The 25676-nt window shown below is 44.3% G+C and overlaps 1 protein-coding gene across 4 annotated transcripts in view; it reads left to right on the top strand.

The window, feature by feature from the left end:
- LOC121545507 (nucleolar protein 4-like) overlaps positions 1-25676 on the top strand; it is a 172024-nt gene that overhangs the window by 63861 nt on the left and 82487 nt on the right. For 2 of the 4 annotated variants that reach the window (XM_041856080.2, XM_041856079.2), the window contains exons 3-4: positions 2998-3109; positions 14199-14308. In XM_041856080.2, the coding sequence (XP_041712014.1) occupies positions 2998-3109; positions 14199-14308 (222 nt within the window). Of the gene's footprint in view, positions 1-2997; positions 3110-14198; positions 14309-18221; positions 18383-19353; positions 19504-25676 lie in introns of those variants that run through there. The other 2 variants (XM_041856081.2, XM_041856082.2) reach the window with 2 other exon arrangements.

The following is a 25676-nucleotide window of genomic DNA, read 5'->3' as shown; positions in this document are numbered from 1 at the left end:
ACTTTGCCATCTCAATTGGTGATACTGCCTTCTTCTGGTTGAACATGGTAACTGACTCTTCACCCCAGTACTGTACAGAACATGTACTTTAATTTTTTGGATTTATTTTCATTTCTATTAGATAAGAATGAAACGAATGAATGAAATGAAGAATATCAGTATAAAATGAGCAGTGAGTAAACAGAGCTGTGACTTTGTAATGAACAGAATACTTCCAATTTATTTCACTGCCTATTTACTGTATTTATGCTCTGCACACTGCCATGGCTTCCAGGGTACTGTGCCACACAGTGGGCCATGAAATGTTTATTACACACACACACACACACACACACACACATTCCACACTGCAGGACACATATGACTGGTTGTCCCTGTCCTTCGCTGGCAGTGCTGCTCAGCCAACACGCTGCCTACTTCTCCTCTCTTTATGGTTCTCCAGACCAGATAGACAGAGCTGCATTGGTGGCCCAGGGCAGACCCACCGCCACAGGCCCTTTCCAGACCCACGGTCTCACTCTGTAGGCTACATGGCTCTCTTTCTGAGATTCTATTGGGACTGGGAGGACAATGGTGGTGGTAGCTAGCCTGTCGTCACACACAGAGAGTCAACCCCTCTGGGGGGAGTCGCTGCCTCGTCCCCCAACCCCCTCCCATGGCCGTAACTACATATGAGGCCGCAGAGGTCCAGACCGCGGTAATTTTTTCTAATTTGAAAAATAAATACATAAATATATGTTGAACACAATAAAGAAAATCAATTAAGGGTCAACATCGAAATATTTCTCCCAGCATTGATCAAAGCTCAGAACGCTTATATTCTTGATCTGACTGAGTTATAATCTCGCCTGCCTCTTTGCGAACGAGTGGAATCCTGACCAGTGGTTTGTTCGTTATGTTCGCCTGCGTCCCCCGGATTTGCTTCCTGGATTTGCCATTTAGCAGCACATTCACCACTCTCTCAAACTCTCTCTCCGCCCTCTCGCGGCACAGGTGGAGGGCTTGAGACGTGAAACAAACTACTCCAGCTCGCACTCGGCTCAAGTAACCTAGGCAACTAGAGAGGCAGAGACGCTGATGACTGTGTTTGCGAGATTCCGGACAAAAGGCAATTTTAAAACCGTCCCGCGACTCCTGCCGTGTCTACATACATCCCCCAAACAAACAAATAATGACTCTCTAAGAATGAGTGCACCACAGGAGGCTGCTGAGGGGAGGACGGCTCATAATAATGGCCAGAACGGAGGGAATAGAATGGCATCAAACACATGGAAACCATTTATTTGATACCATTCCACTAATTCCGCTCCAGCCATTACCACGAGCCCATCCTCCCCAATTAAGGTGCTACCAACCTCCTGTGGAGTGCACAACTGGTAAATAGTTGCTTATAGATATGTCAGTCAGTCAGGCAGGCTGGAATGCATGCAGGAGGAAGCAGAGGCAGAGAGAGAGGAAGCAAGCAGAGAGAGAGGTTAGTACAGTGGTTCCCAAACTTGGGGTCGGAGCCCCATGTGGGGTCCCCTGAGAAAATGTGTACTCATATTATCAAACAAGTTAGGAAGATATGTTTCATTATGAATATCTCCACATGGCCTATCTTCCCTATAGGCCTGCATTAAAATGCAATCAAAATGCAAACAATACAGTTCTAAATATGTTGTTTAGTCAATGATGCTATGTCAGTGTGAATCATGACTCATATTTCCCCCCTTTCAGGGCTATAACATTACAATTTGTAGATCAACTGAGGTGAATTAATCTACAGCAGCCAAGGTGATCATGGCTGCGGTCATTTTGGCTTCTTTATGCTGTTCTCCAAATAGCATTTGAAAGTGTTTTTATTGTATAGAATGGCAGTAAATGAGCTTCAAACTCTCAGTGAGGTCCCCTTTTCATACCTCACTAAAACTCAAACCCCTGCCCCCTCCTTCCCTCTAGATCCCCCTCACGCCCCTCCTCCCCTCCCTCATGTCACCACCAGCACCTCTCTGGCCAGGATGTTTGTTAGAGCCTGAAGGAGGGAGAGGCGAGCGTGTGTTTTTTCTCCTGCTCCCAACCCCAGCCTGCCACAGAGGGCGGAGTGATAGAGGGAGGCCAGTTTGAGAGAGAAGGGGAGAGGGGGAGGAAAGGATGACTGCAGGAACAGCGTGAAAAAAGGAAAGATCGGAAGTTGACAGCAAGGGCGGGAGACATAGGGAAATACATTGAAAGTTCTCCCAGAGATAATCTGGTGTCACCAGGCCACCTTGCCAAATGACAAAGAGACTGTGCAAACTGTCACCAAAGGCTGTGACTGACATTTTTCTCCGTTTTATTCTTAGAGACTAGACCGCACCCCGCTCTCCTCGTTACACGCATGGAAGCACACACACACACACACACACACACACACACAGACACAGACACACAGACACACACACAAACACACACACAAGGAGATAGAGATGCGGAAGTGGAGTGGAAGTCCCTGACATGTATCTTGGCACTCAGGGATAGGTCATCAGTCACCCCCAGTGGTAACGGGCTGAGATAATGTTGCCTTTGTGTGTGGGGTGAAGGGGGAAGATATTACATCTCTCCCAAGAACCTCAATGTTACCCTTTCCCTGCTCAGACAATGCACACAGACACACACGCACGCACACACTCACGCACACACAAACACACACACACACACACACACACACACACACACACACACACACACACACATACAGTAATCTATGTGGCATTATGTTCTAGCATTATTGAAACAGGTCTAATTTCCCCTCTTTTCCTCTTATCCTATTATTTTCTCCCATTTCACTATTAGAAGCATGCATAGCAGCATCTTTATCAGCCATGGCTCTGGTAGTGATATAATTATTTATCTCACTCTCCCCCTCTCTCGCTGTCTCTCTCTCTCCCCCTTCTCTCTCGCTCCCCCTCCCCTCTCTCTCTCTCTCTCTCTCTCTCTCTCTCTCTCTCTCTCTCTCTCTCTCTCTCTGATGGGCAGATTGCAGAGACGTATGCCTTCCTGCCCAGGGAGGCAGTAACCCGTTTCCTGATGAGCTGTGGTGAGTGTCAGAAGAGGATGCACATCAGCCCTGGCGGCGCAGAGTTCAAAGGTAAACAACCTCTCTGTCTCTCCCTGGACCACTGACTAGTGGCTCCGCCAGGCTCTGTTCAGGGCTATTTGGTAAAGCTTCCGCAGTAGGCCTACATTACTACTTACGTCTGTACTGTCTGTAAGACAGCGTATGCATACTGCAGACTCTTAGAGCATGGATGTAGATGGACAGGGATTTTCATACGAGTTGTAAAAAGAACAGTTTTGAGCGCTGCTTGCTTTGCCCCCTCCTCCATTCGTCCTCCTCCTGCTGCCACCCTAAAGGCGCCCCATTCCCCCATCTCCCAACCCCCTCCATCAGATACCCCCCCCAGTTCTCCCCAGTCCTATTAAACTAATAGTCATTGGAGTGTCTTGCCTCCTTCCTAACACACTGCAATTAGCCCAATTAGGGGCTTTTAACAAAGGGAGAGAGAGAGAGAGAGAGAGAGAGAGAGAGAGAGAGAGAGAGAGAGAGAGAGAGAGAGAGAGAGAGAGAGAGAGAGAGAGAGAGAGAGAGAGAGAGAGAGAGAGAGAGAGAGAGAGAGAGAGAGAGAGAGAGAGAGAGAGAGAGAGAGAGAGAGAGAGAGAGAGAGAGAGAGAGAGAGAGAGAGAGAGAGAGAGAGAGAGAGAGAGAGAGAGAGAGAGAGAGAGAGAGAGAGAGAGAGAGAGAGAGAGAGAGAGAGAGAGAGAGAGAGAGAGAGAGAGAGAGAGAGAGAGAGAGAGAGAGAGAGAGAGAGAGAGAGAGAGAGAGAGAGAGAGAGAGAGAGAGAGAGAGAGAGAGAGAGAGGGAGAGAGAGGGTTAAGACGGAAATGGAAAGAAATCTGGAGTAGGACAGAAAGATGGGGTGAAAATAATAAGGAAATGGTGGGGAGAGAAATAAATGGAGTGAAATCTTCAATGGCTGTCCTGCTATTTTATACATATTTTATTCTCTCTATATTCAGGGTCCCATATTGACAGAGGGGCTGTCATGTACCTTCACATATGGAAGGTACATCCATATTCCCACAAGAACAGAACATGGGTAGTATGTAAAGTAAACCATGCCAAATGAATAGTTATCCTCACCAAACTCCCTCCTCTGTCTTCATCTCCATCCCATAAACACACAACGCAGCAAGATAAGTGCTCCCAGGCCCGATCTGTCTGTCACAGTGTTGTGTCAATGCTGAGCGGCTAACAGTGGGCGTCGCTCATAAAGAGAGCAGCTAATTGGCTTCCTTCCCCATGGGGGTCCACCCCTTCCCACCCCGACCCCCCATCCCTGTAACCCCTCCAATCCACCACCCCCCTCCTCTCCGCCTAAGCCACTCGCGCAAAAGTTCAGCGCTGAATTATTGAATGCAATTCATTACTTTATGCAGGGGCTCTTTTAAATTGACATCAGGCAGTCTTTCATCCTTCGTCTCTTCAACCTTCATCATAACATATTGGTTAGGCAGTAGGAACAGGTGCAAAGGAGGTGTAGGTTAGGGCCCATATTCATAAAGCCCTCAGAGTAGGAGTGCTGATCTATGATCAGTTTTTTGCCTTTTAGATCCTGATGAATAAGATTACATGGACAGGAGGGACCTGATCCTAGATCAGCACTAGATCTGAGAAGCTTTATTAATACGAGCCTAGGTCGCTGGTCCTGTGCTGATTTCCTCCGTTCTCATTTTGAACTCAGTTTCTCAGCTGACAAGTCTAGTCTCTGTCGTTTCATTTATCTGCTGAGCTACTAAGGGACAATGTTCTGGAGTCTGGAGTCCTGAAGGGGGGAAATACAAGGCAGACAATCTATACCTCCCGAGTGGTGCAGTGGTCTAAGGCACTGCATCTCAGTGCTTGAGGCGTCACTACAGACCCCCTGGTTCGATTCCAGGCTGTATCACAACCGGCCGTGATTGAGAGTCCAACATCGGCCCAGCGTCGTCAGGGTTTGGCCGGTGTAGGCCTTCATTGTAAATAAGAATTTGTTCTTAACTGACTTGCCTAGTTAAATAAAGGTAAAAATAAATAAATAGACAGGAGTGCAATCGATTACTGATTGATAGAGTGAGTGTACTGTAGGTGATAGGTTGTTTGATAGCTCTGATTGATTAGAGTCGATATGATCCTTGGAGAGGAAGACCCTGTACGTCATGTGATGAGGAAGACGGACCATTGCTTGCACTTGAAGTATAATGTCAATGCAATACAAGAGAGGATGTATACCAGTTCAGTTATAAAGAGTTTGCAGTTATTTTGTTATATGCTATATCATATATTATATTAGAGAAGTCTTTAAAAATGGTATAAATAAGTTCAAATGCACAAGCATCTTAATGTAGGATGTCCACTTAGTGGTTTAATGCACCCATTACATATACTGTAAATGTCCAAACACATTAAGGCAATTACATTACATATAAAACAAAAGATAAAACAGTACATCATATAACATTAATACACCACTACATATCTACAATACAAAATCTATAATACCATCATACAACAATATTACAATGTACGTGTGTGTAGAGTGCGTGTGCTAGCGTGCGTATCCGTGTGTGTGTCTCTTCACAATCCACGTTGTTCCATAAGGTGTAGTATGATCTGTTTTTTTAAATCTGATTTTACTGCTTACATTAGTTACTTGATGTGGAATAGAGTTCCATGTAGTCATGGCTCTGTGTAGTACTGTGAATTTCCCGGAGTCTGTTCTGGACTTGGGGACTGTGAGGAGACCCCTTGTGGCATGTCTTATGGGGTATGCATGGGTGTCTGAGCTGTGTGCTAGTTGTTTGAACATGTCAATACCTCTCACAAAGACAAGTAATGATGCAGTCAATCTCTCCTCTACTTTGAGCCAGGAGAGATTGACATGCATGTCATTGATGTTAACTCTCCGTGCTGCCAGCCGTGCTGCTCTGTTCTGGGCCAACTAATTTGCCTATGTCCCTCTTTGTGGCACTTGACCATATGACTGAGCAGTAGTCCAGATATGACAGAACTAGGGCCTGTAGGACTTGTTTTGTTGATAGCAATGTCAAAAAAGCAGAGCAACGCTTTATTACGGACAGACCTCTCCCCATTTTAGCTACCGTTGCATCAATATGTTTGACCATGACAGTTTACAATCCAGGGTTACACCAAGCAGTTTAGTCTCCTCAACTTGCAGTTTAGTCTCCTCAACTTGCTCAACTTGCTCAATTTCTACATTATTTATTACAAGATTTAATGAAGGTAATCTATACATAGAGTAAGAGCTGATTCTGGTCAAAGAAGCTGCTTGTTTGTTTCTGCGTGCTTGTGGAAGCTGCCAGGGACAGTCATTTGGTGGCTTTGCTGCTCTCTTTATGAGCAATCCACCCTCTTCTATCTCTCTCGCACACGTACATTTACATTTACATCATTTAGCAGACGCTCTTATCCAGAGCGACTTACAAATTGGTGCATTCAACTTATGATAGCCAGTGGGACAACCACTTTTCTTCTTTCTTTTTTTTTTATAGGGGGGGTGTGGGGGGGTAGAAGGATTACTTTATACTATTTCAGGTATTCCTTAAAGAGTTAGGGTTTCAAGTGCCTCCGGAAGGTGGTTAGTGACTCCGCTGTCCTGGCGTCGTGGGGGAGCTTGTTCCACCATTGGGGTGCCAGAGCAGCGAATAGCTTTGACTGGGCTGAGCGGGAACTGTGCTTCCGTAGAGGTAGGGGGGCTAGCAGGCCAGAGGTGGATGAACATAGTGCCCTCGTTTGGGTGTAGGGTCTGATCAGAGCCTGAAGGTAAGGAGGTGCCATTCCCCTCACAGCTCCGTAGGCAAGCACCATGGTCTTGTAGTAGATGCGAGCCTCAACTGGAAGCCAGTGGAGTGTGCGGAGGAGCGGGGTGACATGAGAGAACTTGGGAAGGTTGAACACCAGACAGGCTGCAACGTTCTGGATAAGTTGTAGGGGTTTAATGGCACAGGCAGGGAGCCCAGCCAACAGCGAGTTCCAGTAATCCAGACGGGAGATGACAAGAGCCTGGATTAGGACCTGTGCCGCTTTCTGTGTAAGGTAGGGTCGTACTCTGCGAATGTTGTAGAGCATGAACCTGCAGGATCGGGTCACCGCTTTGATGTTAGCGGAGAACGACAGGGTGTTGTCCAGGGTCACGCCAAGGTTCTTTGCACTCTGGGAGGAGGACACAATGGAGTTGTCAACCGTGATGGCGAGATCATGGAGCGGGCAGTCCTTCCCCGGGAGGAAGAGCAGCTCCGTCTTGCCGAGGTTCAGCTTGAGGTGGTGATCCGACATCCACACTGATATGTCTGCCAAACATGCAGAGGTGCGATTCGCCACCTGGTTATCAGAAGGGGGAAAGGAGAAAATGAATTGTGTGTCGTCTGCGTAGCAATGATAGGAGAGACCATGTGAGGATATGACAGAGCCAAGTGACTTGGTGTATAGAGAGAATAGGAGAGGGCCTAGAACTGAGCCCTGGGGGACATCAGTGGTGAGAGCACGTGGTGCGGAGACAGATTCTCGCCACGCCACCTGGCGTACACATGCACACTTAAAAAAAGTATTCTGGGGTGAATTGAAATTGACAAAAAAACAAAAAAACATATACTTTATTAAAATAAATGTAAGTTGTTTCAATGATTTGTTAATTTAAATGATTTATGTGATTTAATATACTAAATTGTCATCATATTTCTCTCTACTTAATAATTTTAAGTTACTGCAACAATTTTGCCTCTTGCCTCTGTTTTTAGAGGAATGTGGGTAATTCAAAATGTTTTGAAGAAAAGTATATTTACATATTAGAATTAAGCAGTTTGTTGTGCAAAGAGGTGTACTGGATCATGATGGACGGATATCAAAACCGTCAGGCAAATTGTCGTTCAATGATGAGACCACCCATTCCTTCCATCACCACTCTGAATGACGTGACTTCCGTCTCGCTTCCGCATTGTCTCCGTGCTGCTCTGCTGTTTGTTGCTACTTGGCTACCTGCCAAACTATTCACGTTTTACTTTTAATAAACGTTTAATCAATCTCTGTGTTCAACAAATTTACCAACTTTTTAGTTTTGTCCTCACTCATCTTTTTCGTTAAACTTTTTCACCCCGGACGTTTATCCCGAGACAGAAGAGTCATTTTCCTGTGCGTTTTAGCTGCCAACTTTACGTTATTTTCCTTTTTTCCATCGCAACTTTTTTCCCTTATTCAACTTTTTCACTCCGGACGCTTTATCTGGACATGGTTCATCAACATCTTCAACAGCCGAAGCTAAGTAGTAACATTAACATGATGTCTTCTAATTGCAGTCGCTGTACTCATAATATACAGGAGAATTCTCGCCTTACGGCGAGAATAGCTGTGCTACAAGCCCAGCTTCAGACGCAATCGTTAGGCAAGGGTAATATCAGTGTAGGAAAGGAAGAAACAGCGTCTGTGCCACCAGTAAGTACAGACAGTAACGTTAGTATAAATCCCCCCGCACAGTCCCCGCAGCCGGACAACTTTCTCATGGCTTCTGGAGGGAAATACTGTTGGAATGCTCAACCGGTGTCGCTCATTCAGCCGACAGAAACCTTCAACCGGTTTTCCCCATTATGTAGCGAGTCGGAGTCTGAGTCTGAGTCTTCTCTAGTCTCTACTCCTCCCGTTACGGGGTCTGAGACTCCGAAGGCTCCCACCATTAGCTCTGACAAATTGAAAACCCTAGTCATTGGCGACTCCATTACCCGCAGTATTAGACTTAAAAAGAATCATCCAGCGATCATACACTGTTTACCAGGGGGCAGGGCTACCGACGTTAAGGCTAATCTAAAGATGGTGCTGGCTAAAGCTAAAACTGGCGAGTGTAGAGAGTATAGAGATATTGTTATCCACGTCGGCACCAACGATGTTAGGATGAAACAGTCAGAGGTCACCAAGTGCAACATAGCTTCAGCGTGTAAATCAGCTAGAAAGATGTGTCGGCATCGAGTAATTGTCTCTGGCCCCCTCCCAGTTAGGGGAAGTGACGAGCTCTACAGCAGAGTCTCAGCACTTAATCGCTGGTTGAAAACTGTTTTCTGCCCCTCCCAAAAGATAACATTTGTGGATAATTGGCCCTCTTTCTGGGACTCACCCACAAACAGGATCAAGCCTGACCTGCTGAGGAGTGACGGACTCCATCCTAGCTGGAGGGGTGCTCTCCTCTTATCTACCAACATAGATAGGGCTCTAACTCCTCTAGCCCCACAGTGAAATAGGGTGCAGGCCAGGCAGCAGGCTGTTAGCCAACCTGCCAGCTTAGTGGAGTCTGCCAATAGCACAGTCAGTGTAGTCAGCTCAGCCATACCCATTGAGACTGTGTCTGTGCCTCGACCTAGGTTGGGCAAAACTAAACATGGCGGTGTTCACCCTAGCAATCTTATTAGGATAAAGACCTCCTCCATTCCTGCCATTATTGAAAGAGATTGTGATACCTCACATCTCAAAATAGGGTTACTTAATGTTAGATCCCTCACTTCAAAGGCAGTCATAGTCAATGAATTAATCACTGATCATAATCTTGATGTGATTGGCCTGACTGAAACATGGCTTAAGCCTGATGAATTTGCTGTGTTAAATGAGGCCTCACCTCCTGGTTACACTAGTGACCATATTCCCCGTGCATCCCGCAAAGGCGGAGGTGTTGCTAACATTTACGATAGCAAATTTCAATTTACAAAAAAAAATGGCGTTTTCATCTTTTGAGCTTCTAGTCATGAAATCTATGCAGCCTACTCAATCACTTTTTATAGCTACTGTTTACAGGCCTCCTGGGCCATATACAGCGTTCCTCTCTGAGTTTCCTGAATTCCTATCAGACCTTGTAGTCATAGCAGATCATATTCTAATTTTTGGTGATTTTAATATTCACATGGAGAAGTCCACAGACCCACTCCAAAAGTCTTTCGGAGCCATTATCGACTCAGTGGGTTTTGTCCAACATGTCTCTGGACCTACTCACTGCCACAGTCATACTCTGGACCTAGTTTTGTCCCATGGAATAAATGTTGTAGATCTTAATGTTTTTCCACAAAATCCTGGACTATCGGACCACCATTTTATTACGTTTGCAATCGCAACAAATAATCTGCTCAGACCCCAACCAAGGAGCATCAAAAGTCGTGCTATAAATTCTCAGACAACACAAAAATTCATTGATGCCCTTCCAGACTCCTTCTGCCTACCCAAGGACGTCAGAGGACAAAAATCAGTTAACCACTTAACTGAGGAACTCAATTTAACCTTGCGCAATACCCTAGATGCAGTTGCACCCCTAAAAACGAAAAACATTTGTCATAAGAAACTAGCTCCCTGGTATACAGAAAATACCCGAGCTTTGAAGCAAGCTTCCAGGAAATTGGAACGGAAATGGCGCCACACCAAACTGGAAGTCTTCCGACTAGCTTGGAAAGACAGTACCGTGCAGTACCGAAGAGCCCTCACTGCTGCTCGATCATCCTACTTTTCCAAATTAATCGAGGAAAATAAGAACAATCCAAAATTTCTTTTTGATACTGTTGCAAAGCTAACTAAAAAGCAGCATTCCCCAAGAGAGGATGGTTTTCACTTCAGCAGTGATAAATTCATGAACTTCTTTGCGGAAAAGATCATGACCATTAGAAAGCAAATTACGGACTCCTCTTTGAATCTGCGTATTCCTCCAGGGCTTAGCTGTCCTGGATCTGCACAGCTCTGCGAGGGCCTGGGATCGGGAGAGACACTTAAGTGTTTTAGTACTATATCTCTTGACACAATGATGAAAATAATCATGGCCTCTAAACCTTCAAGCTGCATACTGGACCCTATTCCTACTAAACTGCTAAAGGAGCTGCTTCCTGTGCTTGGCCCTCCTATGTTGAACATAATAAACAGCTCTCTATCCACCGGATGTGTACCAAACTCACTAAAAGTGGCAGTGATAAAGCCTCTCTTGAAAAAGCCAAACCTTGACCCGGAAAATATAAAAACTATCGGCCTATATCGAATCTTCCATTCCTCTCAAAAATTTTAGAAAAAGCTGTTGCGCAGCAACTCACTGCCTTTCTGAAGACAAACAATGTATACGAAATGCTTCAGTCTGGTTTTAGACCCCATCATAGCACTGAGACTGCACTTGTGAAGGTGGTAAATGACCTTTTAATGGCGTCAGACCGAGGCTCTGCATCTGTCCTCGTGCTACTAGACCTTAGTGCTGCCTTTGACACCATCGATCACCACATTCTTTTGGAGAGACTGGAAACCCAAATTGGTCTACACGGACAAGTTCTGGCCTGGTTTAGATCCTACCTGTCGGAAAGATATCAGTTTGTCTCTGTGAATGGTCTGTCCTCCGACAAATCAACTGTACATTTCGGTGTTCCTCAAGGTTCCGTTTTAGGACCACTATTGTTTTCACTATATATTTTACCTCTTGGGGATGTTATTCGAAAACATAATGTTAACTTTCACTGCTATGCGGATGACACACAGCTGTACATTTCAATGAAGCATGGTGAAGCCCCAAAATTGCCCTCGCTAGAAGCCTGTGTTTCAGACATAAGGAAGTGGATGGCTGAAAACTTTTTACTTTTAAACTCGGACAAAACAGAGATGCTTGTTCTAGGTCCCAAGAAACAAAGAGATCTTCTGTTAAATCTGACAATTCATCTTGATGGTTGTAAAGTCGTCTCAAATAAAACTGTGAAGGACCTAGGCGTTACTCTTGACCCTGATCTCTCTTTTGACGAACATATCAAGACTGTTTCAAGGACAGCTTTTTTCCATCTACGTAACATTGCAAAAATCAGAAATTTTCTGTCCAAAAATGATGCAGAAAAATTAATCCATGCATTTGTTACTTCTAGGTTAGACTACTGCAATGCTCTATTTTCCGGCTACCCGGATAAAGCACTAAATAAACTTCAGTTAGTGCTAAATACGGCTGCTAGAATCCTGACTAGAACCAAGAAATTTGATCATATTACTCCAGTGCTAGCTTCCCTACACTGGCTTCCTGTTAAGGCAAGGGCTGATTTCAAGGTTTTACTGTTAACCTATAAAGCGTTACATGGGCTTGCTCCTACCTATCTTTCCGAGTTGGTCCTGCCGTACATACCAATACGTACGCTACGGTCACAAGACGCAGGCCTCCTAATTGTCCCTAGAATTTCTAAGCAAACAGCGGGAGGCAGGGCTTTCTCCTATAGATCTCCATTTTTATGGAACAGTCTGCCTACCCATGTGAGAGACGCAGACTCGGTCTCAACCTTTAAGTCTTTACTGAAGACTTATCTCTTCAGTAGGTCATATGATTGAGTGTAGTCTGGCCCAGGAGTGTGAAGGTGAACGGAAAGGCTGGAGCAACGAACAGCCCTTGCTGTCTCTGCCAGGCCGGTTCCCCTCTCCACTGGGGTTCTCTGCCTCTAACCCTGTTGCAGGGGCTGAGTCACTGGCTTGCTGGTGCTCTTTCATGCCGTCCCTGGGAGGGGTGCGTCACTTGAGTGGGTTGAGTTACTGACGTGATCTTCCTGTCTCGGTTGGCGCCCCCCTTGGTTTGTGCTGTGGTGGAGACCTCTGTGGGCTATACTCGGCCTTGTCTCAGGATTGTAAGTTGGTGGTTGGGGATATCCCTCTAGTGGTGCGGGGGCTGTGCTTTGGCGGAGTGGGTGGGGTTATATCCTTCCTGTTTGGCCCTGTCCGGGGGTTTCTTCGGATGGGGCCACAGTGTCTCCGGACCGCTCCTGTCTCAGCCTCCAGTATTTATGCTGCAGTAGTTTATGTGTCGGGGGCTGGGGTTAGTTGGTTATACCTGGAGTACTTCTCCTGTCTTATCCAGTGTCCTGTGTGAATTTAAGTATGCTCTCTCTAATTCTCTCGTTCTCTCTTTCTCTCTGAGAACCTGAGCCCTAGGACCATACGTCAGGACTACCGGGCATGATGACACCTTGCTGTCCCCAGTCCGCCTGGCCTTGCTGCTATTCCAGTTTCAACTGTTCTGCCTGCGGCTACGAAACCCCCTACCTGTCCCAGACCTGCTGTTTTCAACTCTAAATGATCGGCTATGAAAAGCCAACTGAGAGACCTGAGCCCTAGGACCATACGTCGGGACTACCGGCCGTGGTGACTCCTTGCTGTCCCCAGTCCGCCTGGCCTTGCTGCTATTCCAGTTTAAACTGTTCTGCCTGCGGTTATGGAACCCCTACCTGTCCCAGACCTGCTGTTTTAAACTCTGATATGATCGGCTATGAAAAGCCAACTGAGATTTATTCCTGATTATTATTTGACCATGCTTGTCACTTATGAACATTTTTGAACATCTTGGCATGGTTCTGTTATAATCTCCACCCGGCACAGCCAGAAGAGGACTGGCCACCCCTCATAGCCTGGTTCCTCTCTAGGTTTCTTCCTAGGTTTTGCCTTTCTAGGGAGTTTTTCCTAGCCACCGTGCTTCTACACCTGCATTACTAGCTGTTTGGGGTTTTAGGCTGGGTTTCTGTACAGCACTTCGAGATATTAGCTGATGTAAGAAGGGCTATATAAAATAAAATTGATTGAAATGCAGCTTCCTGCAAGTGGTGGAAAAAGTACCCAATTGTCATACTTAACGATGCCTTAATAGAAAATGACAAAAAAAGTGAAAGTCTAAAAGTATTTTAAATATACTTAAGTATCAAAAGTAAATGTAATTGCTAAAATATACTTAAGTATCAAAAGTAAAAGTATAAATCATTTTAAATTCCTTATAGCAAACTAGACAGCACATGTTCTTGTTTTTTAAATGACTTTTGTTTGTATGCGTGTTCTGTATGCAGGCTATTATAGTGGCCACAGTGCAGCCTCAGGTTCTGTACTCCCATATTAAATGGCCCTCTAGTGTCCACTTAGAGCACTGCCACCCAGGCAGAGTCCATTGGCTTGTGCATGTACAGATAGCTGGGTCATGTTCATTAGGGGACTCAACAGAAAACGTCTTAAAACGAAAACAAGCATTTCTAAAGTTCAGGTAGTGCCTCGCTCTTTCAGTTTGTTTTCTTAAATTTTGGTGCCTAATGAACGTGACCCTGTATGTGTTTTGGTTCAAGAATGAGATTTAGGGAGAATGAGAGTCATAATACTTTGTGTACAATCTTCACAGAGAATGACAGACCGACATCACTGGTGCCGGATCTCATCGACTACAACATGCCGCTGACCACCACCTATCTGAAGCAGATGAAACTCCAGTGCATGAGTACCAATGAGCAGGTAAGGCCAAGGTGTAGCCTGTACATCAGGGTTCCCCAACTGGTGGCCCCCAGGGCCGAATATGTCCCGCAGGGGATTAAAAAAATTATATCCATATATACACTACCGTTCAAAAGTTTGGGGTCACTTAGAAATGTCCTTGTTTTTGAAAGAAAATCACTTTTTTTGTCCATTAAAATAACATCAAATTGATCAGAAATGTTAATGTTGTAAATGGCTATTGTAGCTGGAAACAGTTGATTTTTAATGGAATATCTACATAGGTGTACAGAGGCCCATTATCAGCAACCATCAGTCCTGTGTTCCAATGGCACGTTGTGTTTGCTAATCCAAGTTTATCATTTTAAAAGGCTAATCGATCATTAGAAAACCCTTTTGCAATTATGTTAGCACAGCTGAAAACTGTTGTGCTGATTAAAGAAGCAATAAATCTGGCCTTCTTGAGACTAATTGAGTATCTGGAGCATCAGCAATTGTGGGTTCGATTACAGGCTCAAAATGGCCAGAAACAAATAACTTTCTTCTGAAACTCGTTAGTCTATTGTTGTTCTGAGAAATGAAGGCTATTCCATGTGAGAAATTGCCAAGAAACTGAAGATCTCGTACAACACTGTGTACTACTCCCTTCACAGAACAGCGCATACTGGCTCTAACCAGAATAGAAAGAGGAGTGGGAGGTCCTCAACTGGCAGCTTCATTAAATAGTACCCGCAAAACACCAGTCTCAACGTCAACAGTGAAGAGGCGACTCCGGGATGCTGACCTTCTAGGCAGAGTTGCAAAGAAAAAGCCATATCTCAGACTGGCCAATAAAAATAAAAGATTAAGATGGGCAGTCTGAGATATGGCTTTTTCTTTGCAACTCTGCCTAGAATGTCAGCATCCCAGAGACGCCTCTTCACTGTTGACGTTGAGACTGGTGTTTTGCGGGTACTATTTAATGAAGCTGCCAGTTGAGTACCTGTGAGGCGCCTGTTTCTCAAACTAGACACTCTAATGTATTTGTCCTCTTGCTCAGTTGTGCCCCGGGGCCTCCCACTCCTCTTTCTATTATTGTTGGACATAAAAGACTGTAAAAACACCAGCAAATCAGCTCCAAGTGATTTTAATTTAGGACATCTGTTCCAAAGTATTCCCATGCATAATAGAGAGATATTTGTGATCGTATACAGTACAAATGTAAGCAAGGTTAGAAATTATGTTCTGGTCAAATATTATTATTATTTATGTTTGGGCTTCTTGCGGTCAATTTGCAGTCTATAAATTATTTGTAATTATGTTCCAGCCCCCTCACCATCCGCTGCGGCTGAATCTAGTTGATGATCCCTGATGTACATTCTGTTGTCCAGAATAGGTGAAGATTAGATGGAAGAGGCCGTCTTCACTGTCATTCCTATCAGGCTCTCTGTGTGCCACACACCCCCTATCCCCCGTCCCTCAACAGCCCACTACCTTCCATCCCCCATGCCAGGTTAGCTATCTGTAAAAAAGCATGGAATCATTCAGGACTGCCAATCAGGCGCACACAGGAAAGTGTGTGCTCGTGAGAGTGTGTTTGTAAGCGTGCTCGCGAGAGTGTGTGTGCGTGCATCTATGTGCGCAAATGAAAGTGTGTGCATGAATGTAAGTGTGTGTGTGCGTGTGTGTGTGGATGGGCGAGTGTGTACTTGCATGCCTGGTATGATAACCAAGGAGGGAATGGGGTTCAGCTCATTCCAATTAACAAGGACTCGGCAGTCTAATTAACTGAGGTGTGAGAAAAGCATTGGAGTACCAATTTGCAGAGGAATGCCAATATGTCCTGTCGGCTAGACAATGCCGTTCACCTTGCACACGAACAGAAGTAAATGTAGTGTAAATGTTTCCTGTAGGCCGGATCGTTATGTTGTGCTGAATGTAAAAAAATGTTGTAATGTTGTATTGTTTGCTGCGGCCTTCTTGGCCAGGTCTCCCTTGCAAGTAAGTGTACTCACATCTTTGATCCAACAAAATTGTTAATAATCGCCCTAATTACTAACAGTTCACAATTTTACTATGGTTTTCATGTTATAATTGATCTAAGACAAAATGTATCATTAAATTGAGACATGTCCTAAAACGTGATTTTAAACTGTCAAGTGTTTCACTTAAGAATGGGCATGCGTACGCTTGAGCAAGGTGCTCTGCAGGGTCCCCGTCTCCTGACTCAACTAGAACAGAACTAACCATCCTCTGATGGATTGAAAGGCAGGGTGTTGGGCACGTAAGTGCTTGAGATTCAGTTTCAAGTCTAATTCTGGCTTTTAGCTGGAGACAGAAAGATTTTCAACAGCGCAGCAGTACTCACCAGAGGCAGGAAATGAGGAACAATGACTCAGCTATGAAAAAAGGGCACACAGGCAGTGAGGGCTTGGTTTGGAGGGGGTGGGTTAGGGTGAGGGGAGGACGCCAGGGTGTAAGAGGGCACTGAGGAGGGCATTCATTGAATGACCACTCTGTGAAAGAGGTCATGGGCTTTTGTGTGTTTTTTTTTTTTTACATGGTCTGAGCAGAGCAGAGCAGAGCAGAGAGAGAGAGAGAGAGAGAGAATGTGTGTGTCCAGCCCAATTCAATAATGGAGGAAATTACCAAGCATCCTTCCTGCAGACGCTGGGCGGTGGCTCTGTCTCTGCCTGCACCACCAGGGGAGGGGGGAGAGAATTAAAGAGGGATGGTTCATTATCGTTTATGGGCTGTTTTCCCATTTATTCTGTCTTCTCCTGAGAAAACTCATTTCGTTTTTGGGGTGGGGGGTGGCAGGGGGGATGGAGAGGCGGGGGTAGGTAGGCTATAATTACTATGGGGCTATAGGAAGATACCGGTTAAAGGAAAGACTACTTTATAAAATGAGGAATAACACCCCCACCTCACGATAATGATGATGAATAAAAAGCAGTCCATTTATAAGATCAAATAAAGAGACAGGTCAGTATTTGCATATTGAAAAAGACAAATGCTGTGGGCAGACAATGTAGATCTCTTACTGAACTATATGCGTTTTATACTGGGGAGAATGTAGCTTATAATCAATGTATTGTGTTGGTCAATGTAACTATAAGGACTGTGATAAAGTGCTTGGTGCTGACCTGCTCTAATATATAGTGGCATTAACAATTTCAAGGGTCTACACTCATATCAATATTCAACATGCTATGAGATGTGTGTTACGGGGTTCGAATGTTTTAAGACAATCGCATTGGATCCAGACAACTCTCGCTCTTCATGGTGAAATTGTGTATTATTGATACATACACTTTCCAGGTTTCGCCTGTAGGTGGCAGAAGTTCCCCATAAATCTGTCTCAAGGTGCGTACATCGCCCTTATCCGCACACAAATCATATGTTGACTCCCTTTAAAGGGACTCACATGTGGTTATGGTATGCATCTTTTAAAAAGTGGCATTTTAAGACCTTTTTACTCAATTGCTAAAAAGTCCTTCAGAATGAAGGAAGACTATTGTGTGATCAAACCATAGAAATGGGTCAAACCTTAAGGCATATACTTTTCTTTAAATGCCTCCTTTATGTGTAAGTTACTGTAGGCTATTGATAGTTTGTGGATCGCTCTCTTATTTGCCTACACATTTTTTTATTAATTAATTACATATTTCTGTGGTAATGCTTTTAAGTGAAAATATTGAATGTGAAGTTAGGTGTGGGCATTTGTAGAACAAGAAACAAAGCAATTGACTGTACTGTACTCCAGTGTGGGAATTAACAAAGAGAAGAGGGGAGAGAGGAAAGGCAGATGGACGGTGGTAAAATATTTATTTCTAAAGCCGCCAATGACAATTTAAATGGCTTTAGTGAACCCACTCTAAAGCACTGTTGCCTACAGTCCTATTTTGCACGAGGCGTGTGACGTCGGTTACCACTGCCGCTGCCCCGCCTCCATCTTTGGGGCTGGTTGACAGTGCAAGTCTTGGAGGGTCCTGTACTCGCTCCCATACCAGGACATTGTCTTTAGAATTAAACGCAAATAAAGAGACCCGCAAGGTGGAGAAATTGGAGAGGGGTTTGACGTTCACACTTGAAAATTCACAATCAGAAGTGAAGGTAAGCATTTATTTTACATGATACGGTTGTGTTGATATTTTTGCTCTGGTCAGCTGTGCGCTAAGCTATTTTCAGCAGCTTTGGGAAATAATGTTGTGGCAATTACACCTCCCCATTTTTCTGCTTATTAATACCCAAATATACAATAATTTCTAACCAATGAATGACTTATACAAATGGTGTGTATTATTTATTTTCGATAATACCCTTATGCCTTATAGACTTTTTATATAATGCATATACTATATTTTGTATCAATGCAATTATTACGTGTGCTGTAGAAGTGAACAATCTATTCGATCCTCTCACAACTTAAAATGTAATAGTAGGCTATTATAATACCATTCCAATATAAATTAATATCAAACATATATTCCAAGAAGGTACTGCAGCTGTCATCTAACATCGCATATAAATGTGTTATTATCCATCCCTAGTAGGCTATCAATTAAACAATATCCGATGATCACTTGAGTTAATCAACAGAATTGCGTTTTATAAATTGTCCTATGGTGGTCAGTCATCCTTTTCTTTTGATGTAGGCTAGGCAGCAACCGCATACTGTTGAAGTGCATATTTCAGTGCATACTGTGTATCATCGCAGGCCATTCCATATGTCACATTGTTCTCTTGTGGGATGCAGAATTACCAAGCACAGTGGGAACAATCCCCCACAAGTGTGGCGCGTGCGGCGTTCTCACAGCCTATCTACATTGGTACTGTAACCCAATGCCGGTGTAACCTTATCACTACTGTAGGTTACGTACTGTAGCAATTTGCTCCTAATTACCTGCCGAGAAACTTACAAGGCTCGGCAGAATACATTGTAGCTATTAGAATTTCGTGCAGAGGTTTTAAACAATGCAGTGGTCCAATGCTACATTGTGATTGTAGCAGCAGAAGTTCCATTTTGGCTGCAATTTCGATATTCAATGTTACTATGGTAACCCTTGCCCGGGACGATTCCCCCAGTTGGCCAGCTAGCCGTTACAAAAAATACCCACTTTAAAAAAGGCTAAACATTCTAGCTAGCTAATACCGTTAGCAATTTATGTTTCTATCTGGGGTAGCAAGCTCTGTCGATATTATTGCCTCAAAGTAGCCGAGACACGGTATTTAAGGTAAGTGAAGGAAGGTAGCTAGGGAGAGTTAGCTTGCCAACATTTGACAGGTAACATTAGCTAACTAGCTAGTTACCATCTAGCGAGATACAGTAGTTACTTACACTATATATACAAAAGTATGTGGAAACCCCTTCAAATTAGTGGATTAGGCTATTTCAGCCACACCCGTTGCTGACAGGTGTATAAAATAAAGCACAAAGCCATGCAATCTCCATAGACAAACATTGGCAGTAGAATGTCCTTACTGAAGAGCTCAGTGACTTTTAATGTGGCACCTTCATAGGATGCCACCTTTCCGACAGGCCAGTTACTCAAATTTCTGCCCTGCTAGAGCTTCCCCGGTCAACTGTAAGTGCTGTTATTGTGAAGTGGAAAGTCTAGGTGCAACAACAGCTCAGCAGCGAAGTGGTAGGCCACACAAGCTCACAGAACTGGACCGCCGAGTGCTGAAGCGTGTAGCGTGTAAAAATCATCTGTCCTCGGTTGCTACACTCACTACCGAGTTCCAAACTGCCTCTGGAAGCAACGTCAGCACAAGAACTGTTAGTTGGGGGCTTCATGAAATGGGTTTCCATGGTCGATCAGCCGCACACAAGCCTAAGATCACCATGCGCAATGCCAAGCGTCGGCTAGAGTGTTGTAAAGCATGCCACCATTGGACTCTGGAGCAGTGGAAACACATTTTCTGGTGTGATGAATCACGCTTCACCATCTGGCAGTCCGATGGACGAATCTGGGTTTGGTGGATGCCAGGAGAATGCTACCTGCCCCAATGCATAGTGCCAACTGTAAAGTTTGGTGGAGGAGGAATAATGGTCTGGGGCTGTTTTTCATGGTTCGGCCTAGGCCCCTTAGTTCCAGTGAAGGGAAATCTTAACGCTACAGCATGCAATTACTTTCTAGATGATTCTGTGCTTCCAACTTTGTGGCAACAGTTCGGGGAATGCCCTTTCCTGTTTCAGCATGACAATGCCCCAGTGCACAAAGTGAGGTCCATACAGAAAAGGTTTGTCAGTATGGAAGAACTTGACTGGCCTGCACAGAGCCCTGACCTCAACCCCTTTGGGATGAATTGGAACGCCGACTGCGAGCCAGGCCTAATCGCCCAACATCAATGCCACCTACCTCACTAATGCTCTTGTGGCAGAATGTCCCCACAGCAATGTTCCAACATCTAGTGGAAAGCCTTCCCAGAAGAGTGTAGGCTGTTATAGCAGCAAATGGGGGACCAACTCCATATTATTGCCCATGATTTTGGAATGAGATGTTCAACGAGCAGGTGTCCACATACTTTTGGTCATGTAGTGTACAGCTCTGGAAAAAATTAAGAGACCACTGCAAATGTGTCTACATGTATGACAGCCATTCCATTCCAGTGTCTGTTGAATTCCAACATAGGCACACCTCATTCTACTGAATTAGGTACTGATTAGGTGATCACCTGAACCAAATCTTATTTAATGAGGAAAAGTATAAAAACCACTGCTGTGGTCATCACTATACTCTTGCAATAGGACCAGCTGGATGGCAAAAACAGTGCTAATAGTACCTCAAAAGTAATATTAATCAAAAAATAACTATTGACCATGCCAAAAGAGTTGAAAAGGAAAGTTTTGAGTGAGGAAAAGAAGGGTTCAATTCTGGCTTTACTGGTAGAGGGATACAGTGAGCGTCAGGTTGCTTCCATCCTTAAAATGTCAAAGACGGCGGTTCATAAGAACAAGGTCAAGCAGCAGACATTGGGGACAACAAAGCTACAGACCGGCAGAGGGCAAAAACAACTCTCTACTGACCGGGATGACCGCCAACTCATTCGAATGTCACTCAACAACCGTAGGATGACATCAAGTGACCTACAAAAAGAATGGCAAACGGCAGCTGTGGTGAAGTGCACGGCGAGGACGGTTCGAAACAGGCTCCTAGGGGCAGGGCTGAAGTCGTGCAAAGCTAGAAAAAAGCCCTTCATCAATGAGAAGCAAAGAAGAGCCAGTCTGAGGTTTGCAAAAGACCGTAAGGATTGGACCGTAGAGGACTGGAGTAAGGTCATCTTCTCTGATGAGTCCAATTTTCAGCTTTGCCCAACACCTGGTCGTCTAATGGTTAGACAGAGACCTGGAGAGGCCTACAAGCCACAGTGTCTCGCATCCACTGTGAAATTTGGTGGAGGATCAGTGATGATCTGGGGGTGCTTCAGCAAGGCTGGAATCGGGCAGATTTGTCTTTGTGAAGGATGCATGAATCAAGCCACGTACAAGGTTGTCCTGGAAGAAAACTTGCTTCCTTTTGCTCTGACATTGTTCCCCAACTCTGAGGATTGTTTTTGCCAGCAGGACAATGCGCCATGCCACACACCCGGGTCAATCAAGGTGTGGATGGACGACCACCAGATCAAGACCCTGTCATGGCCAGCCCAATCTCCAGACCTGAACCCCATTGAAAACTTGTGATCAAAAGGAAGATGGATGGTCACAAGCCATCAAACAAAGCCGAGCTGCTTGAATTTTTGCGCCAGGAGTGGCATAAAGTCACCCAACATCAATGTGAAAGGCTGGTGGAGAGCATGCCAAGTCCCATGAAAGCTGTGATTGAAAATCAGGGTTATTCCACCAAATATTGATTTCTGAACTCTTCCTAAGTTAAAACATTAGTATTGTGTTGTTTAAAAATGAACATGAACTTATTTTCTTTTCATTATTTGAGGTCTGACAACACTGCATCTTTTTTGTTATTTTGACTAGTTGTCATTTTCTGCAAATAAATGCTCTAAATGACAATATTTTTATTTGGAATTTGGGAGAAATGTTGTCAGTAGTTTATACAATAAAACAAAAAAAATATTTTTACCCAAAACACATACCTATAAATAGTAAAACCAGAGAAACGGATCATTTTGCAGTGGTCTCTTAATGTTTTCCAGAGCTGTATATTTGTGCAGCTAACGTAGCTAGCTAGCTAATGTTAAAACGACGGTCTAATAGTTGCTACATCAATTTTCTTACTTTTAAATTAATTATATGTAGCTTCCCATTGGCATTAATTCTTGGAGAATATAACTTAAAAATACCTTGAGCTTAGTTAAACTGTCATCCTATCAGAAGTCAAAATATAAGCTTGTTTTATTTTACTAAGGTCACACTGTTTGTAAACAAAGTAAATGTAAACAAACACTGTATAGCCTGAGCATGGTTAAAACTATAATGTTGATATCATGGATGGTCAGTTGATGCATCCATAGCTCTGTCTATGAATTTGAGTAGTTGTATTTCTCCAGCCCCATCTCTCAGCTTTTTGCTGAAACAGTGGCGGGGAAACGCTTTGTTGTTTCAACTAAGGATTGTCCCTTTAACGTTTGCATCTCTTGCCATGTTGTCTGTAACATCTCTGGCAAATTAGCTGGCTGGATAGCTACAGTAAATAGCTAGCTCCAGAACTGACCATCTACAGAGGATCTCTGTGATACTGATAAAACAGCATGGCCGGCAGAAGTTGTGTGATGTGCTTAATGTTAGCTAGGAAACCCACAACTTCAACTTGAGCTTGTGAAATTGCTGGTGTTGTTCAACTTGTGTAAAGGAACATAATGCCAATTAATATTATAATGTATTTAATATCTTTGAAGCTCTGCCCTGTCATACCACTTATGACACCATAGTAGCCCAAGGGAGACATGGGTCTAAAGTTTTTGCTTCCCAATTTGAACACCAAAATGTTTATAAGCCAATAAGTTACAAACTAAGTCCATGGTTGCTACTGTACTGTCAAATAATATGACTTAGCTTTGCTAGCCAGGTCACTGCCTGCACAACTAAATGTGACAGCAGTTGTAATTTACCATGGCAACAGGGTATTTTCTTCTGTCACATGTTTTTCTGTGGATGAAGTTGGCAGAAAACATTTGAGGAAACACAACAACCTAGCTGGCTGAATCCTAAAGGTGGCTGGTTTCTAGCAGACAAAGCCTTAATAGCTTTAAAACCGTCTTTATCATCCACTGCCTTCTGCCAGAGCCTCACAAGGATAAAGCCTGACCCCTGTGAGTCAGTCAGCCAGTTGGAGGGGAGGCTGCCTGTGTAGTAGTCCTTCCCTTGAGCAAAGCTCCAGAACTGTGCCAGTGGGTGTTTCCCTCTCCCCACTCCTCCGTTGCCTCGCCCCCAAAAAATGTAATCTGTCTCAGTATTGTTGTCACAGTATAGCCTATTGTTTCGCGCTTCCCAGAGAGTACCTCTATGAAAATAGGACGTGCTAATTTGACATGATGTTCTACCCTGTTTTTGGGAAGATAATGATGATAAATGTAGACTTCTGTAATGTTTATGTACGCCTGGCTGACTGTGGAGGATGGTGGAAGTGCTTTGTTTTGTTACCACACCATAGGCTCCACTGTAGTATCCTGGTTTATCCCAGTTGGTTTCCTCTCAGGACAGGCAGTGCAGTGTGTGCAGTTCTTGAGAGGGAGATGGGAGGTGACAGAGGATCTAATCCCAGGCTCCCTGTTGCCCCTGGCTCCCCACAGCTGCTCTCTCTGTGCTCGACTGGTGCTGCCTGCCATGCCTACAGTGGGATGTGTGTAAGGCTCAGCCAGCGGAACCGCTCTCTCTCCACACACCCTTCCCACAGTGCTGCTGGTGCAAGGCTCTGCTTCCCCTTTACTTACCATTACCAATCACATGCACCTCACTCAGTTTGGTTTAGGTACAGGCTACATCATTGGTAGTATAGCCTAACCAGAAACAAGCACAGTCCAGTTTGGACCCTGAGTGATATAATCCTGCCTCTTTTCGTAGGATTGGTTCCAGAGGGGAAAGGCAAATCGTCATATTTGTGGTAGATTTGTGCCTGACTGGATTAAACAGGAATAGGAGTGTTGGACACTACAGTAATCTCCCCGGGTATTTGTTAGAAATAGGGGTCCTCATAATGGCTTTTTATCACAGCTGTAGATGACTCTGGGTTTCATGAGCCTTTAGAATGATTGTTGTTTTTCCAGTAGGAAACTATACATGGACAATTGTTCAAATAGCCTGGTGGTTGGAAATCACCCATATTGGTTTTGTTTGCCATTGTTTACCACCGTTTTTCTCTCTCCTGTCAGTCAAAGTCAACATTTTCAGATCAAATGACTAATAAAAAACCAGGCGGCCCTCACATTGAAATGATTGGAAACTGGATTGGCATTGACAGGTGGATAAAGATAAAGCAGATGGGGTTGTGGAAGTCATTGAAAGCGTGACCTTTCCCCATTCCTCTTGTGAAATTACTAACGCTGCTTCATACATAGCCTACAGTTTACACTCTTAATTCAATTTGAATGTGCATTGCCTTGGTCTGCACTGCAGTGTTCATTCTATAGAATAGGCTACTAGGCTAATCATACCATGGCATGGTAACTAGGGCTGGGAATTGCCAGGGACCTCACGATACGAATTATCACGATACTTAGGTGCCGATACGATATGTATTGTGATTATCACGATTCAATATGTATTGCAATTCGATACTGTGATTTTATTGCGATTCGATGTTCCATATTGCTCACCATTTGTCTGCTGCAGAGGGACAAGAGAGAGCCATGAAAAAACAAGTTGTAATATCGTGATGTGTAACTGTATCGATTTCCACACCCCCCCATCACGAACGGAAACATCATGTTCGTTTAACCTTGATGTAGCCTACTCTTGACAATGTTGACTGGTAACTAAGGCACATAAACTAGTGCAGAGTGTACTCGCTGAGAGAGAGGAGTAGTCACCCTTTCCATTGTGGAAGAGTGTGTGTAGATGTCTCTGTATTTGAGAGGATATCAGGTTCCTGAAAGCACCCACCACAACCCAACCCATCACATCCAGTAAACCTTGTCTTGTGAAAGCAGATCAGAGTGCTCCTGTCACTTTAATGATGTTGTGCATCCATGTTTTTGCGAAGGCAAAGTTAACATTTGTATAACCGCTATTGTCTCTCTGAGAAACATATCTGAATTCACTAATTCGGCGGTCTGTTCCTATCTGCATCAAGTAAAGCCATTCGGCTTCTCTGAGGTAGAGCTGAAGCCTTTGTTGTGGGGACTTTCAGCCTGTCCGACGGTGCTCATCAAGAGGGACTGTTGACGTGGCATGTTGTGGTGTGTTGCTTTTCACCGATTTAACCTGAACAATTACAGAATGACAAAGTAG

Source organism: Coregonus clupeaformis, chromosome 30, assembly GCF_020615455.1.
Source record: "Coregonus clupeaformis isolate EN_2021a chromosome 30, ASM2061545v1, whole genome shotgun sequence".
Taxonomy (NCBI): domain Eukaryota; kingdom Metazoa; phylum Chordata; class Actinopteri; order Salmoniformes; family Salmonidae; genus Coregonus; species Coregonus clupeaformis.
Note: the sequence above shows the minus strand (reverse complement) of the source record. Positions and strands in the feature narration are given on the sequence as shown.